General features: G+C 46.2%; 1 protein-coding gene across 4 annotated transcripts in view; it reads right to left on the bottom strand.

Moving 5' to 3' along the window:
• FYCO1 (FYVE and coiled-coil domain autophagy adaptor 1) overlaps window positions 1–18121 on the bottom strand; it is a 120580-nt gene that overhangs the window by 77192 nt on the left and 25267 nt on the right. For all 4 annotated transcript variants that reach the window (XM_038759973.1, XM_038759985.1, XM_038759991.1 and 1 more), the window contains exons 3-8: window positions 15504–15610; window positions 13345–13470; window positions 6561–6667; window positions 5729–5872; window positions 3186–3279; window positions 305–2923 (exon numbers count right to left, since the gene is read on the bottom strand). In XM_038759973.1, coding sequence (XP_038615901.1) covers window positions 305–2923; window positions 3186–3279; window positions 5729–5872; window positions 6561–6667; window positions 13345–13470; window positions 15504–15610 — 3197 coding nt within the window. The remainder of the gene's footprint in view (window positions 1–304; window positions 2924–3185; window positions 3280–5728; window positions 5873–6560; window positions 6668–13344; window positions 13471–15503; window positions 15611–18121) is intronic.

Raw genomic sequence — 18121 nt, 5'->3', positions numbered from 1 at the left:
TGACTCCCTAATTTCTCCCCTCAGCGGAAATGTGTTGCATTAACAGAAGTCACACCTGGAGTTACGAAGGCTAGGTTAAGGCCCAAGCGTGTGTTCTGCCAGGACTTCTCTTCAGGGATACTTGGCTGCTTTTTCTTGAACAGGATGGATGGAAACCTCACCCCATTAAACGCTTAAAACTAGACCTTCACCTGCAACTCTGTAGAAGCACCCTCCCGCCACCCACTTCCTCAGGGCAAGATCTCCAAGGGTGCCGCCCAAGGAAGGAAAATACATTCCCTTATTTTCTATTCACGCGCATCACCTTGAACTTGGTCTGACAGTTCATGATCTCAGTGCTCATCTGGAATTTCACGGTCGAGAGCTCTTCTTTTCCCACCTCCCGCAGGCTCTGGGCCTGTTTCTCAGCCAGATCCAGCTGTGTCTGGAGGCTGAGGAGGGCCTCAGACCTCTCCTGTGCCACCCTCAGCTCCTCTTGCAGGCTTTCCTTGTCCTGTTGGAGCCCAACCACATCTTGTTGCAAGTCCCGGAGCTCCCTCGCCCCCGCCTCCTCCACGTCTTTGAGTTTCTGGGTGGCCTGCGCCAGCCTCTCCTCCACCTGCCCCTTCTCCGCCGTCAGAGCGCAGACCTGAATGCCTAGCTCTGCGGTGTCGGTGTTGGCTCGGTGGAGCTGCTCTCGCAGCTCGGCATGCTCCAGCCGGGCCACCTCGGCATCCTGCCTCACGTGGGACAGTTCTTCCTGGAGACCCTGCACCTCTTGCTCCCTCTCAACCCTCCCTTGGGCCTCTCTCTCCTTCTCCTTCCTCAGGGCCGCCTCTCTCTCTGCGCACCGCAGCAGCTCCTGAACATGAGCCCGGTTGAGAGACTCGCTCTGTTCCTTCAGCTGCCGGACTAGAGCCTTGTGCTCTTCCAGGCGGGCTTCGGCTCCCTTCAGCTGGCTCTGAGACTTCTCTTGGTTGCCCGTGGCCTCTTGGAGCTGGGCTCGGAGGTCGACCGCCTCGCTTTGCAACCGGGCGACCTCTCCCTGCTGTAGCTCCATCTGCTTCTCAGACAGGGCCAGCTGGGAGGCCAACTCCTGGTTTCCTTTTTCCGGGAGGGTGCTCGGTTCCACCTGGGCCTTCTCCAGCGTGTCCCGCTCCGTGCTCAGGGCCTTGATCAGTCTGGACTGGTCCAGGCACGTGCTCCTGAGGCTCTGCAGCTCTCCCTCGTGGGCCTCCGCTCGCTGCCGACACCTCTCCACTTCATCTCTCAGCCGCTGGCACTCGCTCTCCTTGCCTTGCAGCGCCGCGTCTTTCTCCGCCACCTGGGCCCTCATGGTCTCCTTGGCCTTCTTCACGGCCAGGAGGCTCTTCTCCATCTGGTCCCCGATGTGCCGGATGCTGGCCTGCTCCGCTTCCAGGGAAGCCAGTGAGCCCTTGATGGCCGCTTCGCGTTGCCTCAGTTCCTCGTAGTCCACCTGGAGGGCCTTGAGCTTGCCCTCCAGGATTTCGTTTCGCCGGTTGGCATTCTGCAGCTCCTCGTCCAGCTCTTTGTTGGCCTCACGGAGCTTCTCTTCCTTCTCATCCACCGACACCTGGGCGTCGTCGATCTGACTCTGGAGGTGCTTCTCAGATGCCTTGAGCATAGCAACTCCTACTTCTAAGGAGGCATTGGACTCCTGTAGGCTCTTCTGCTCCTCTTCGAGCTTCTTCCTGGTCTGCTGCAGGAGGGAGTTCTCGGATCTCAGCTCCTTGCTCTTCTCCCCGATCTCGCTGAGCTCCAAGCTCTGCTGCCCCGTAAGGAGCTCCAGCTCCCCGACCTTCTGGCTGAGGTGGTCCCTGTCACCCAACAGCTGTTTCCTCTCCTCCTCCAGGTCGCTCACGTGCTGGTTCACCTGGGACAGGTGCCATTCCAGCAGCTGCAACTGCTTAGCCAGGGATCTGGCCTCCTGCTCCAGCACATCCCTCTCAAGCCCCAGCTCTTCTCTACAACTCCTCTCCGCTTTTCTCGCTTCTTCCAGTTTCTCCTCCAGCGCCCGGGAGCTCACCAGAGATTCTTCCAGCTGGAGCCGGAGGTCAGTCGCCTCCTTCCCTTTGGCGGCCAGTTCCTCCTTCAACGGGGCCGTCTGTTTGGTCAGGTCCTCCAGGTCGGAGAGCAGCTGCTGCTTTTCGTCCCTGGAGCTAGTGACCAAGAGATCGAGTTTGGCTTCTAGCTCTCCTCGGGCCTCCTCTTTTAGCTGTAGCTCCTCTGCCAGCTTCTTCAGCTGGGCTCCCTGCACCGCATTGAGTTCCTGAACTTTGGCACTCGCCTGGTCCTGCTCCCCAAGCTTCTCCACCAGCTCCTGGATCTTTAGGGCGGAATCATACCGGCTGGAGGCCTGCTGGCCCTTTGTGTCCAGGGCGGCGTCCACTCTGGTCGCCATGTCGAGGTTCCTCTGCTCCGCCACGGCCAACTTGGCTTGGAGATCGGCAACGCGCAAGTCCTTCAGGCTGGCGGTGGCCCGGGCCTCCGCCAGCTCCTGGACCAGAGGCTGCATCTTGGCCGCCCACTCCTCCTTGTTGGCCTCCAGTTGCTTCAGGATGGACTGGTATTCCTTTTGTTTCTCGGCGGTGTCCAGCTCGAATGTCTGTAGGCCCTGCACGGTGCTCTGAGTGGAATGTGTGATCTCACACTGCTTCCGGAGCTCTTCCACCATCCTGCTCAGCCGGGAGTTCTCCTCGGCCAAGGCGCTCCCCTTCTCCTTCTGGACCCGCGCTTGCTCTCCGTGGACCACGACGGCCTGTCTCAGCTCCTGGTTCTCCTTCTCCAGCTGCTGCACCCGACCCTGCAGCTCCTTTTCTCTCATCTCTAGCTGGTCCAGCTCCACGCGCATTTCATCAAACCCTTCCAGAGGCTCTGTGTTCAGAGAACTGTTTGTATCAAAGCCGGCTGCCAACTCTTGGGTCTAAAGCAAAGCGAAACAAGAAGAAATGAATTAGAGGGAGGCACCTGCACTGCCATTTTTACGGATTTTGGAGATCTGGAGGAGGGGCTGTTGTTTTAGGAACATGCTGCTTGATTAAATAACATTCCACTAAAGAGGATGCCAACAGAAAGATGAGAAGGTGGGGCGGGAGGGGAGTTGTAACGGAAAAGGGGTCTGCCAGCTGATCTCTGCCGGGCTAAAAAGGAAGGGAGCCTGAATGCCCAATCGCTTCTTCAATTACCTGCAAGTAGCTGCTCACCAAACTGCTCATACTTGAAGTGCGACTCGGAGGCCTCCACGTATAAGCCGAAGTACCGAGGGAGGCCAGTGTCCGCCTGCAAACAAAACGCAATGTAACGGGTCACGGAGCAGGAGATGACCCCCCCAAGCCCCACCCTTTGGTGTCCGTATCGAATTTGTGACGTATTAAATGACAGCGCTTCATTAAGTGTGTTAGGCGCAGAGCGAAGTGCTGTATAAAATTAGGTGGGAAAACGTGTCGGCCAAGCAGTTTGCTGCAGTAACTTCACTCTCTATTGCAAATGGCTGAAGCCTGAAATCATTTTCTAAAATCCACTGCATCTTATCAGGGTCTGCAGCTGGCTGCCTCTACTTTCATTCATTCATTCATTCAATCGTATTTATTGAGCGCTTACTGTGTGCAGAGCACTGTACTAAGCACTTGGGAAGTACAAGTTGGCAACATATTGAGGCGGTCCCCACCCAACAATGGGCTCACAGTCTAGAAGGGGGAGACAGAGAACAAAACACAACATATTAACAAAATAAAATAAATAGAATAAATATGTACAAATAAAATAGAGTAATAAATACGTACAAACGTATATACATATATACAGGTGCTGTGGGGAGGGGAAGGAGGTAAGGGGGAGGAGGGGGAGAGGAAGGAGGGGGCTCAGTCTGGGAAGGCCTCCTGGAGGTGGTGAGCTCTCAGTAGGGCTTGTAGGGGAGGAGAAGAATGATCTCAGCAGATCAGATCAATAATACCATAGTGATCCCCCGTCCCACCCCTGCTTTTTTAGAAGGAAATACAGATTATTTTTGAACCATGCAATTGTACGCAGGGACAATAAAGCTGCAGGGAAAAAGGAGACACACAGAGCAAAGTAACAGGGGGTAGTTAACTAACAAGACCTGTCACAGGTCAGGGTTGGAGGAGCAAAACTGTGGCTCAGTGGAAAGAGCCCGGGCTTTGGAGTCAGAGGTCATGGGTTCAAATCCCGGCTCTGCCACTTGTCAGCTGTGTGACTTTGGGCAAGTCACTTCACTTCTCTGGGCCTCAGTTACCTCATCTGGAAAATGGGGATTAAGACTGTGAGCCCCCCGTGGGACAACCTGATCACCTTGTAACCTCTTCAGCGCTTAGAACAGTGCTTTGCACATAGTAAGCGCTTAATAAATGCCATCAAAAAAAAAAAACTGGATGACAACATGAACAATACAGCAGGGACTGGGGGAGTTAATTCACTGAGTGCTTATTATAGGCAGCACTTCGGAGAAGGCAAGAGAAGTAAGAGAAGCAGTCTCAAGTGGCTTCTTCTCGGCCCCATTTTTTCTTCTGCTCCCCTAATAGCTAGATGTAATTCCTCCTTAACAGCCCTTCCTCTGTTTTGAGGTTGTAAAAACAATGTTAAAGAGTACGGGTAATTATGCAAGTAAATGTGATAACACCCAGAGCCCTGGAAAGAGAAACCCCAAGAGTTAAAAATCAAAGTGAACTGACTTGGACAGTCAGCTTAAACCTGCCACTCAGGAGAGAATTAGTTGCTTCCTTTTGGAGATGTGGTGTTTTTCTCAAGTTTCCATGATAAATGATCTCTTCTTGCAACTAATAGAAAGCAAACTAATAGGAAGCAACTAATTCTCTTCTAGACTGTGAGCCCGCTGTTGGGTAGGGACCATCTCTATATGTTGCCAACTTGTACTTCTCAAGTGCTTAGTACAGTGCTCTGCACACAGTAAGCGCTCAATAAATACAATTGAATGAATGAATTCTAGCGCATGAATTGGGCCTGAAGGAGTTATTGTGCAATCGCAAAGAGATCAGTGACTCAGTTTACTTATAGGACCTGGCCCAATATATTTAATATTGAAAAAGTAAAATAACCATAAATAAATAGCCTTTTCTTGAAGGAGTTCAGTAACTGGGAATCAAGTGGATTAGCTTAACTAGAGGGTTATTTTTTTCTATAGGAAAGCACAGGACTGGCATTCGGGTTATTGCGGGGTATGAAAAGCACACTGCAGCAGCTCAATAAGTAGTCAATGAAGGGAGGGCTAGGCTAGGTAAAAAAGCAATGGAAGGATGAGACTTTTTAAAAAGCCACCCCATCTCCACCAAACCAGTCAACCAGTCACTCCCTGGTTAAGTGATTTTCCCAACGTCACACAGCAGGCACGTGGTGGGGCCAGGATTAGAACCCAGGACCTCTAACTCCCAAGCCTGTGCTCTTTCCATTAGGCCTCGTTGCTTCTACTGATTTCTATTTCCACTGATCTTCCATTCAACGCTCTCAAGAATTTAGCGGGTGCCAAACTGCAGGTCCATATATCACTTCCTCTGTGAGCCCGTTGATGGGTAGGGACCGTCTCTATATGTTGCCAACCTGTACTTCCCAAGCGCTTAGTACTGTGCTCTGCACACAGTAAGCACTCAATAAATACGACTGAATGAATGAATGAATGAATGAACAACCTCTTCACAGATTTGGATAATTCTGCCCAAATACCTTTCCCCCCAATACAAATAATTCTTCGCGTTACCTGGCGAATGTCGGCCACCCAGCATCCAAGTCATATCCCCTAGACGCCAGGTCAAACTGAACCTCAGTCAGCTCGTAAAGTTGGCCCACGATGTCGGAGCTCGTTTTCGGCTTCAGAAATGGACTTCTTGCATAGTACCAATCACTAAGGGAAAGGCGAAACAACATGGATTAATGCAGAGAACGGCACTATCTAGTCGCTGAGTAATCCCTAGTACGACAATCGGGAATGAAGAAGGGCACTGTATCCTGTCTGGAGCCCACAATCATTCCCGACTGTCATAATAGGGATTACTGTCGCTACCGGGAATGGAATGATGACTGGGGAAGCCATGGGCCCTGCTGGAAAAGCAGGAGGAGAGAGGTGGCCGTGCAGCGGTGACAGAAGGCTCTCTGATCAGGAGGGACGGTCAGACACAGTGTCTACGAAGAAGACAGAAGCCCACTTGCCAGCTTGAGCGCTGGAGATTACAGTAATGGAACAAGAAATCTTCGAACACAAGAACTGAATTGGGAATCAACCACTTGCGGCCTCATGAAGTCAGTTCATTCACGTATTCAAATGATCCTAAAATAAATTCAAATGATCCTAAAATAACCCCCCCAGATTGGGTTTGACTTTAATGAACAACTAAAGGAAACTCTCCTTCAAAACAGGAGCACCAGCATTCTGACCAAAGCGTGTTAAACACTAGTCTGGATTGTTGGAAGGAAAGCGGGAAACGCTCTCAAGAGATCTGGATTAAAACCAGTGTTGTTGCCTCTCTTTAAATTCTGGCCACGGTTTTAAGGGGGAGACATTATTGTTTATTTCAATCCTCTTCTCCGCTTACCTGGTCACTTTGGTGTTCATGAGACATTGCTGCAAGGTGTCGGCTAGTCTCTGGTGCACTAAAGAGTACCGGACAAAGGCTCTCCCTTTCCCAAGCGACGTCCTGAGCTGGAAGAAACAGACCGAAACGGTCTTTAGCCAAATACCATCCCCGGATGTTTGACAAGAATCACACTTCTGCCGAGCGTCTTTGCCTCCGGTGGGACGGGGGAAGGCATTATAACTGGCAGATATCCTAGAGTGGCAGTCAGGGATCGACACGTTGAGTATCTGGGATATGGAGCAAAACATCCCAGCATTGCACCTTTCATATCCAAAATAATAATGATGGTATTTGTTAAACGCTTACTATGTGCAAAGCACTGTTGTAAGCGCTGGAATAATCCAAAAGACGATCACTCCCCCTACCTTCAACGGCTTCAACCCTAATTTCCTCTTCTCCCACTCCCTTTTATATCACCCTTGCCCTATGATTTGCATCATTTATTCACCCCACCCTCACTCCCACAGATATGCACATATATGTAATTTATATTAATGTCTATCTCCCCTTCTAGACTGTAAGCTCCTTGTGGGCAGGGAACATGTCTACCAACTCTGTTATATTGAACTCTCCCAAGCACTTAGAACGGTGCTCTCCAGGCACAGTAAGTGTTCAATAAATCTGACTGACTGAGTGTTAAGAATTGCCAAGCCCTGATTTAAATTTGCACAGATTTCCAGGTAAGGATCTGGCTTTTGGAATTTTCTCCCTCCTCTTGAATCAACTAGGATTAGATCTGATGGCTTTTGAAGTTCAGGGCCAGGACCACCTTTTTAGTCAGGCTCTCTCTGCAGGGATGGTGTGAAAAGAAGGCTTTTTCCACTTTCTGAAGTCAGAGATATTTAAACTAGTGGGACCTGGCAGCCAATTTTGTACTGGGCAGACATTTACAAAGATCAGTATTAATTTTACTCTAAATAATGGACCTGAGAATATTTTCCATGAACTAGGAACTGGTGGCTACTGCAAGACTTAGGGAAAAATTGGAGAAGTAACGAGCTTTGGTGAGGATACTTCTGACTCACTCAAAACAACATTTATAACAAAACAACTTTCAGGTTTTTCTCCTAAAATCCAAATAGAGTAATTCAAAGAAACACTGCCTACGTTCAAAACAATGAAAAAAAAAGTTGAGAAATTGTTGTGAAGTACTATAAGGCATTTTCTCAATATTGATTAGCCAGGATCTCAACCGCATCAATACCGTGAGGGTGGGAATATTAAAGAGAATCAATGTTTTTCGCAAATTCAGATGGCATTTACTACCTGAATAAAAGATCTTGGGCTAGTCAGTGGAAAGACAGTCTTGATGAACTCAGTGGATACCACCTTTATGACATCAACATAACTAAATGCTTTTTCCACTGTCAAGTATGGTAGGGGTGGAAATGTTTTGTGATGACAACGTTAAGAACTGCCAGGAAATTCAAGAAGTCAGGTGGATAAATGATCTTGAATATGTGCGAAGGACTCTGCCTTATATTAATGTCTATCTCCCCCTCTACACTGTAAGTTCACTGTGGTCAGGGAATGTGTCTGTTTATTGTTATACTGTACTCTCCCAAGCACTTAGTACAGTGCTCTGCTTGCAGTAAGTGCTCAATAAATATGATGACTGACTGCCTGGAGACAGTTTCATTATCTTAGACAGAACTGTTGGAAGCTGGACGTCTGAGAAGCAGCGTGGCTCGGTGGAAAAAGCGCGGGCTTTGGAGTCAGAGGTCATGGGTTCTAATCCCGGCTCCGGCCAATTGTCAGCTGTGTGACTTTGGGCAAGTCACTTCACTTCTCTGGGCCTCAGTTCCCTCATCTGTAAAATGGGGATTAAGACTGTGAGCCCCCCCGTGGGAAAACCAGATCACTTTGTAACCTCCCCAGCACTTAGAACAGTGCTTTGCACATAGTAAGCGCTTAATAAACGCCATCGTCATCATCACCTCTAACATAACCACATCTACGTCTAAAGCACCTAACCACTACACACACAAACACACCCACGCCCACACACACTAAAAAGGTCAACACACAGAACACTCAAGTGGTTAAGAGGCTAAGCAGAACCCATTTTACCAATTTCTACTTTCCTGTGTTTACATAATTGTACCAGTTCCAGCGATGTTTAACATCTACAGTGTTTTGCATTTAACCTATATTTTTAAGCCTGTCATCCTGTTAGCCATCTCTATATGTTGCCAACTTGTACTTCCCAAGCGCTTAGTACAGTGCTCTGCACACAGTAAGCGCTCAATAAATACGATTGAATGAATGAATGAATGAATGAATGATGGAATCTCATTATAAAGCAGTTAGAATGGATTCAGACCTACACCTACAAGACAGTGAGTCCCATCTTCCAAACAGGGGCCTGATGTTCAGTCAGATATCAGTGGCTCTATTAATTTGGAACCAAGGGTAGCGCCAACACTACACACGTAACTTCTTCACAGCTCCTAAAACCTACCGCAAACGGAGCTGCTCCCAGAATTTGTTATAATTCATTCATTCATTCAATTGTATTTATTGAGCACTTACTGTGTGCACAGCACTGTACTAAGCACTTGGGAAGTACAAATTGGCAACATATAGAGACGGTCCCTACCCACCAACAGGGTCACAGTCTAGAAGGGGGAGACAGACAACAAAACAAAGCAAGTAGACAGGTGTCAAAGTCATCAGAACAAATGGAATTAAAGCTAGATGCACATCATTAACAAAATAAATAGAATAGTAAATATATATGTGCTTAGGTGTGTGAAACTGGGAACAGAAGTGCTATGGAAGAATGGACATCAAATGGGAATTCTGCTAGACTGTAAACTCCTCGAGAGCAGGGATCCTGCCTACTAACTACGGGATTCAAAGCACTGAGTACGGTGCTCTGCACAGAATAAGCACTCAGTAAACACTATTGATCGATTGACTGCTCTCCCCCTTCTTGACTGTGAGCCCACTGTTGGGTAGGGACTGTCTCTATATGTTGCCAACTTGTACTTCCCAAGCGCTTAGTACAGTGTTCTGCACACAGTAAGCGCTCAATAAATATGACTGACTGAATAACTGAACACCAAGCCAACCCCAGTGGGCAGGACAGATCTGGCTCCCACTGTCTCACTGAAATGCCTTCACTTCCATCTGCAGTGCTGTACTCCTAACAAGTTCTGCTTCCCAAGCGCTTAGTACAGTGCTCTGCACACAGTAAGCGCTCAATAAATGCAACTGAATGAATGAACAAGTTCTGAACGAGCAAACAGCAAGGCCTATGGAAGTGAAAGAGTTTCTGCACCTCCAGCTCTCATCTCCGCCTCCTTCTCTCGTCATTCTGACTGCATTTCCCTGAAAGGATTTTAGAGCCAGTCTGGCTCTGTTTACATATGCCGTAAGTCAAAGTTTAAGTGGCAATCAATCAACCAATCGCATTTATTGAGCGCTTACTGTGTGCAGAGCACTGTACTAAGCGCTTGGGAAGTCCAAGTTGGCAACATATAGAGACAGTCCCTACCCAACAGTGGCAGATCTCAGAACAGCAGGAAACAGAAATGGGTATACAGGCAAGGCTTTTTTTTCTTTTAACTTTCACTCCTGAAGACAGCAGGAGAGCAAAGGCCTTCAGGCCAGGCCAAATGACCTCAACAGTTCTAAATTAGGCTGACACACTAGGTTCAACCTCATTCCTCAATTTTAACAAAGGACTGTTGGCCAAGCGCTTAGTACAGTGCTCTGCACACAGTAGGCGCTCAATAAATACGACTGAATGAACTGAATGAATGTACTTGTCTATGGCTGAGTGCAACTAGGCAGGCGACTGACCACGTTAACCTTTGTGCACATAAAAGAGGCCAGAGAAATGAAATTTCCATGCCCACTGAGATTTTCTCATATGGTCCTTCCACTATGGGCATCACTGTTCAGTGAGTAGGCTCTGAAAGCTTTTTCCAATGTTCCAGATCATTCCTCTCATTTCAAGCCCTCGGTTCCCTCACTTCAATGACCCGTACCAATGCGATAGCCACAAAGAGTCAGAATACTCAGGTGAACAGCAATCTTCTTGAACCATTTCATTAAATCAGAAGCAAGCAGAATTGCTTTCCCCAACTCCTAAACTTTCTTTAAAAATAATACAAATAACTGGATTTCTCCTCTGATACAATGAGCAGAAATGTCCAGCCAAGCAGCTTGGCTCAGTGGAAAAAGCCCGGGCTTTGGAGTCAGAGGTCAGGGGTTCTAATCCCGACTCTGCCAACTGTCAGCTGTGTGACTTTGGGCAAGTCACTTCACTTCTCTGTGCCTCAGTTCCCTCATCTGTAAAATGGGGATTAAGACTGTGAACCCCACGTGGGACAACCTGATTACCTTGTATCCCCCCCAGCGCTTAGAATGGTGCTTTGCACATAGTAAGCACTTAACAAATACTATCATCATTATTATTATTATTATTATGCAAGGAAGAAGTGGGGTTGAGGACCGGAGAGGGGAGAATAAGACCCATCATCATCATCATCATCATCAATCATATTTTTTTTGAGCGCTTACTATGTGCAGAGCACTGTACTAAGCGCTTGGGAAGTACAAATTGGCAACATATAGAGACAGTCCCTACCCAACACTGGGCTCACAGTCTAACAAATAACTTTCCCAGCCCCAGCTGCTTCAAGGCCCAGACCAAACAGGCTCTGACTCATTTAATGCAGCAGTGAGTGAAGGGAGTGGAGAACAGTGTAAACTCCCAAGCAAATATTTATAAAACAATGCACTTCTACTTGAAAACACGAGTCTGGATATCTCATCAGGACTGGTCTTCGATATCCCAAAAGTGTCTTCTCTCCTTAGCCATTTAATATCCTAAGAGCAAGTGTGTATAAATCAAGGGCCCAAACGTCTCAATTCCAAAATGGAGAAGTGGGAGGGAGTTTCAGGAGGCAGCAAGGATATCTGGGTTGTGAGGTGGTAGAAACTGAGGCACAAGGCAGAGGAAGCTGGATCTCCCTCCACATTTTCCTTTTCCGCTCCCTGTTTCAGCCTCGCCACTCTCTCCAGTATTCCTATTCCCATTCCAAGAAAATTACTTCTTCTTCTCCAGCATTTTGTCTCTTCTTTGTACTTGCTATTTTCAACCAATATCTCCTATTGTATTCAAAAAGAATGCTCAATTTCTCTTTCCAGCAAGCTCTAGCGAGTCCTCTTCCCTACCTACCATGGGTGAACAGTTCTTGTCAGTGGAGGGGCTCAGAAGGGACGGTACTGACCACTGGATCAGGAGGCGGGAAAACAAGCAGAACTACTCGTTCGGCTTTGGATTGTTCTGAGGTTACTGGAATTATGTGATACACGCAAATAATCTTTTATTTCCTCCTGAAAAATCACAGTTGGTAATTCTGTGGTGGAAGCAATTATGTGGTATTCGTTGCGTGCTTACTATAATAATAATAATGACGATGGCATTTATTAAGCACTTACTATGTGCAAAGCACTGTTCTAAGCGCTGGGGAGGTTACAAGGTGATCGGGTTGTCCCTCGGGGGGCTCACAGTCTTAATCCCCATTTTACAGATGAGGTCACTGAGGCACAGCGAAGTTAAGTGACTTGCCCAAAGTCACACAGCTGACAATTGGCGGAGCCGGGGTTTGAACCCATGACATCTGACTCCAAAGCCCCGGCTCTTTCCACTGATCCACGCTGCTTCTCCGCCAGGCACTGTACAATTATCTTGTGTAATCAGGTTGGACAACGTCTATGTCCAACAAGGGCCTCACAGTCCGAAGCCCCATTTTACAGATGAGGTAACTGAGGCCCACAGAGCAGAAAAGTGGTGGAGACTCCCAAATCCGTGCTCTTTATGCTTGACCTGTATATATGTATATATGCTTGTACATATTTATTACTCTATTTATTTATTTATTTTACTTGTACATATCTATTCTATTTACTTTATTTTGTTAGTATGTTTGGTTTTGTTCTCTGCCTCCCTCTTTTAGACTGTGAGCCCACTGTTGGGTAGGGACTGTCTCTATATGTTGCCAACTTGTACTTCCCAAGCGCTTAGTACAGTGCTCTGCACACAGTAAGCGCTCAATAAATATGATTGATTGATTGATTGACCATAAAATTTCCCAATATTATGTGCATAAATGCAGTACCGAGTAGGGGTTGGAGTGGGGACCCTTAGCAAGCAGCCCCTAGAATCTGTGGCAACATGAACAAAGGGCGGGCAGGAATCGAGACCCTTGGGGGGTTTGGGGTCCACCACCGCCTGATGCCCAGACCAAAAACGTCTGTCACGGTGGCCACCATGGTACCTTTACAACACTGGGGAAGCTCCTGCAGTTTATAACTAAAAATTGTTTGCCTGTAGGGAGGAGGAGTGACTTATTTCGACACTGCGGTCTCGGCACTGTTGACTCTTGTTGCTTAATGCTGTTCACAATTCAGTGTTATCATTCTTTGTATCTACCCACTCTTGGAGTGTACACCCAAGGTGGGGCAGGGACTATGTCTGATCTGATTATCTGGTACCTACCTCAGACCGTCGCATCCTGCTTGGAATATAATTAGTTATTCATTAGTTCATTCATTCATTAGTTCGTTCATTACTAACGAGGCAACCACCCAGTTAAGCCATCCCTCAAACTGATTCCAGAGCCATGGTGCTAAACAAAAGCAGTTTACAGATAAGATCCTTTCTCTGGAGCTCCTGCTGGAGGTTACAAGGTGACCTAGACAATGTTAGCTCAACGGATCTGCTTACCTCTGAAATAGACTTGACAAAGCGGATTCCATCGTTTGCTCCTTTCACTTTCGCCAGGCAGTCACAGAAATAATCCCAATAGTCCTTCCTGTTCCCCAGGAGCGTGGCCTTTTCTTTCTGGTCAAACTTGGCGAGGAAAGAAAAACATCATGCCCACTTAGAAACTCTGAGCCTTCCATTCAATCAATCAATCAATCATATTTATTTATTGAATGAAGGAATGAGTACTATGAGCAAGGCACTGTACTAAGCCCTGGGGTAGAAACCAGATAATTGGGTTGGACACAGTCCCTGTCCCACACAGGGTTCACAGTCTCAATCCCCATTTTCCAGATGGGAGAACTGAGGCCCAGAGAGGTGAAGTGACTTGCCCAAGGTCACACAGCAGACAGGTGGACGAAGTGAGATTAGAACCCAGGTCCTTATTTTACTTGTGCATATCTATTCTATTTATTTTATTTTGTTAGTATGTTTGGTTTTGTTCTCTGTCTCCCCCTTTTAGACTGTGAGCCCACTGTTGGGTAGGGACCGTCTCTATATGTTGCCAACTTGTACTTCCCAAGCGCTTAGTATAGTGCTCTGCACACAGTAAGCGCTCAATAAATGCGATTGATTGATTGACTGAAAGGGGTCTCTGAGCTAAATCACAGCTCTGGAAAATGAACCACTTGAGATTTAATCTCAATTGTTCAATTCTTGGGGTTTTATATCTTCCTTCCCGCCCAACCCACCTTTTTGTCTGAGACACACTCATTCAGGGTACTGCAATTCCCTTTTAGCTAAACCAACAAGCCACTTCAAAGTCAGAGCCTCGAATTATTTCAATAAAAAGAAATACAGCAATGTCACGGCGGAAATAACTGAAAAACCCGATGAAATTCTTACAAAATAGATGGCACTCTCTTACATCTTTTCTATAGGGGCATTTTAAACGCTCAAGAACTGGTGCTTAAAGATAGTCAGATATTTCACTCTATATGGTCCATAGTTATACCTGAGTAAAGCAACTCTTAAAAAACCCCTTGTCTTATTAAAAACATTATAACGTAATAAATGCTGTTACTGGGCCAGATCTAGGGTCAATCCAGTCCAATATTCTATCTCTGAAGCTAACTAGCAAAGCTTTCTGGGAGGAACAGGGTGAAAGTTGCCCTCCTTGGCATCCAACTTAATAGTTATGGATGGATCCTAACTTTTTCCCTCTACTATCACTTATCTATTTATTTGATCAATATCGTGCCTTATAAATACATATCTTTTCCTGGTCACATACCGAATAGTCCTTTTAATTAATGGGGCTTTTCAAGCACGAATTTATCCACACCCTTCCTCCATTTATTACTGTCTGCTTGCTCAACTTTTAATATGCCTCTGACTCCCTGGGTCCCTTGTTGTTCTGTAAGCGTAGTGGAAAGACCACACGACTGGGAATCAGGGGATTCCCTGGGCTTAATTTTCAGCTCGACCACTCATCATCATCATCATCAATCGTATTTATTGAGCGCTTACTATGTGCAGAGCACTGTACTAAGCGCTTGGGAAGTACAAGTTGGCAACATATAGAGACAGTCCCTACCCAACAGTGGGCTCACAGTCTAAAAGGGAATAATAATAGTATTTATTAGGCATTTACTAAGTGCTGGGAAGGTTATAAGGTGATCAGGTTGTCCCACGGGGGGCTCACAGTCTTCATTCCCATTTTACAGATGACGGAGCTGAGGCACAGAGAAGTTAAATGACTTGCCCAAAGTCACACAGCTAACAATTGGCAGAGCCAGGACTTGAACCCCTGACCTCTGACTCCAAAGACCGTGCTCTTTCCATTGAACCATGCTGCTGACCTGGAACAAGCCACTTAACCTCTCGGGACCTCCTTACCTGTAAAATGGGAATAAAATGGATTGTAAACCTTGTGTGGGACACGGGACACATAATTAGTGCTTAATAGATGCCATAGTGATTATAATTATTGGTGTGGTTCCAGAAAGATCTGACGAACGCACTGACCACTTTACCACCAATTTTTGATGCATGTAACACTAACCTTCTAACTTGGTGGTGTGAGATAAAAACGGCCACCCAGAATTTCTGGGAGGGCATTTCAAATGCCAAAAGGATGAAGTCAGCAAAGCAACTGGCTGGGAGTATGTATCACTTACTTGTAAAAGGTACTCGAGTTTGTAGGAAAACTTATGCAGATTGGTGCTGTCATCCGTAATAGGTTCTCCAGCTTCCTTAAATTCTTTGTTTAGTTCTGTCACCGCATCTGTAACACAACAAACCAGAATACAGGACCTAAAGGGGCATAGTAACAAGGATACTTAAAGGAACAAACACAGGCCAGCGTAAAATGCCCTAGAAATTAAAAAAAAAGTTGGATGGAAATCTTAAATGAGAAATTCAGTCTTCCTGTGAGATTATGTATTGCTGACTGACACAGCATATGTTTGTACATATTTGTTACTCTTTATTTATTTTACTTGTACATATCTATTCTATTTATTTTAATTTGTTAGTATGTTTGGTTTTGTTCTCTGTCTCCCCCTTTTAGACTGTGAGCCCACTGTTGGGTAGGGACTGTCTCTATATGTTGCCAACTTGTACTTCCCAAGCGCTTAGTACAGTGCTCTGCACACAGTAAGCGCTCAATAAATACGATTGATGATGATGATTGATGATGATGATATCCCTGGAATCCCTCCTCTAGGCTGTAAGCTCCCCTCTAAACCGGACGCTCATTATGGGCAGGGAACATGTTTGCTAATTTTATTGTATTGTACTCTCCCAAGCGCTTAATACAGTGCTCTGCACATAGTAAGTGTTCAATAAATACCGCTGATTGATTGATTGTTTGAACCCCCACCCCTGGAAATCGTGACATTTTCACTGGGACCCATTCCTTGTTACTTCATTCAGGGGTTGTTTTTCCGCCTGAAGTCCCTACACTGTTTTATAAAGTACTGTTCTTCCTCTCCTCTTACACTGTGAGTCTCAGGTGGGACAGAGACTGTGTCTGACATGATTCTCTTGTTCTTATCCAAGTACTTAGTAGAGAGCTTGGCACATAGTAAGCACTGATTAATAATAATAATAATTATTATTATTATTATTATACCCAGGTCTTAACCTGGCTTGGCCACTTGCCTGCCGTGTGGCTTAGAGCAAGTCATTTAATTTCTCTGCGCGTCAGTTACCTCATCTGAAAATGGGAATTTAAATTATGAGCCCCATAGGGGACATGGACTGTAACCACCCTGTATCTTAATACAGTACCTGGCACATAGTAAGCCCTTAGCAAATACCATTTTTAAAAAAATTATGTGATTTTTTTTTTCCCTGCTTCATTGCAGGGCAAGGAATGTCAGTGAAAGTGATCCAGTAAAATCTCTGCAATAAATTATTTATTTATTTTTATATCAATTTTATTTAATTTTTATTATTTAATTTTTATTTCATTTTATTTATGTTTTATATTAATATTTAATATTTATTTATTTATTTGAAGCCTCCTTAAAAAGTTTTCCATTCGTTGAAAAGCAGCGTGGCTCAGTGGAAAGAGCATGAAATCGGAGGTCATGGGTTCAAATCCCAGCTCCTCCAACTGTCAGCTGTGTGACTTCGGGCAAGTCACTTAACTTCTCTGTGCCTCAGTTACCTCATCAGTAAAATGGGGATTAAAACTGTGAGCCCCCCGTGGGACAACTGGATCACCCTGTAACCTCCCCAGCGCTTAGAAAAGTGCTTTGCACATAGTAAGTGCTTAACAAATACCATTATTATTATTATTATTTGTTCTAGAAATGCTCTGTGTACTTTAACACACTTGTAAGGGAACCCCTGCTTCCCACATTCTCAGCCTCTCAAAATTGGCTCCATCCATTTTGATACAAAGAGATGTTTACCGTAAAGTGTCAAATCTTTCTAGCTACATTTCTGTCAAATGACAACTGAAAAAAAAACCTTTTACCCAAAGAGTATTCTGAAGGTTAATGAGTAAAATTTTGGGAAAGTGTTTTGAGGAGAATAAGCACATCTTGATTTTTGACCTCCTAAACAATGTCACAATTTCGGCTGCTGCTGTCCTCACATATGCCATTCCCGACAAGATTTAGGAATCCCTACTCTGCAGTCACCACTTCAGAGCAGCTGGGAATCTGCGCTTTCCTACCACGGGGGAATATTCACCTCTGACTCCAGTGGCATCCACTGGCTACTTGAGATCAAGTTGCAAAGTGAAAAAACACGCAAATGGAGATCAAACGGCGATTTGGAGGCTGGCGAACATTACTACGATCTGATCCAAGCCTGGTCACCTGAAAGAATACTAACAGGGTCCCCACAATTAGAGTGTCCTGGGAACTGAACCCATTTTTCTCGATTCCCAGTCCAATTTAGAGCTCTGTGGCCCCTTTCATTGTGTGTTCATTCTGGGCAAAGCTCGGTACCCGGTGTCCTACTCTAATTACTCCATAAAACCACTCTGTAATAGCCTGAGTCTAATCTCATTTGCACTTGTGCCAGCAGCTAGCTTCATGTCACCCTGATAAAAGCTCCTACTCAAGGAGAAGGGCAAGAAGAAGGTCAGCAAAGCTGCCAGAAAAGGGAGGACCCGCTCTTGACAGGCCAGAACATCTGTGAGGAGACAACCATGGGAAGCGCTTAACGAACAGCAGCGTGAAGCAGCGTGGCTCAGTGGAAAGAGCACGGGCTTGGGAGTCTGAGGCCATGGGTTCTAATCCCGGCTCCCCCACTAGTCGGCTGACTTTGGGCAAGTCAC

Source organism: Tachyglossus aculeatus, chromosome 2 (genome assembly GCF_015852505.1).
Source record: "Tachyglossus aculeatus isolate mTacAcu1 chromosome 2, mTacAcu1.pri, whole genome shotgun sequence".
NCBI classification, from domain to species: Eukaryota; Metazoa; Chordata; class Mammalia; order Monotremata; family Tachyglossidae; genus Tachyglossus; species Tachyglossus aculeatus.
Note: the sequence above shows the minus strand (reverse complement) of the source record. Positions and strands in the feature narration are given on the sequence as shown.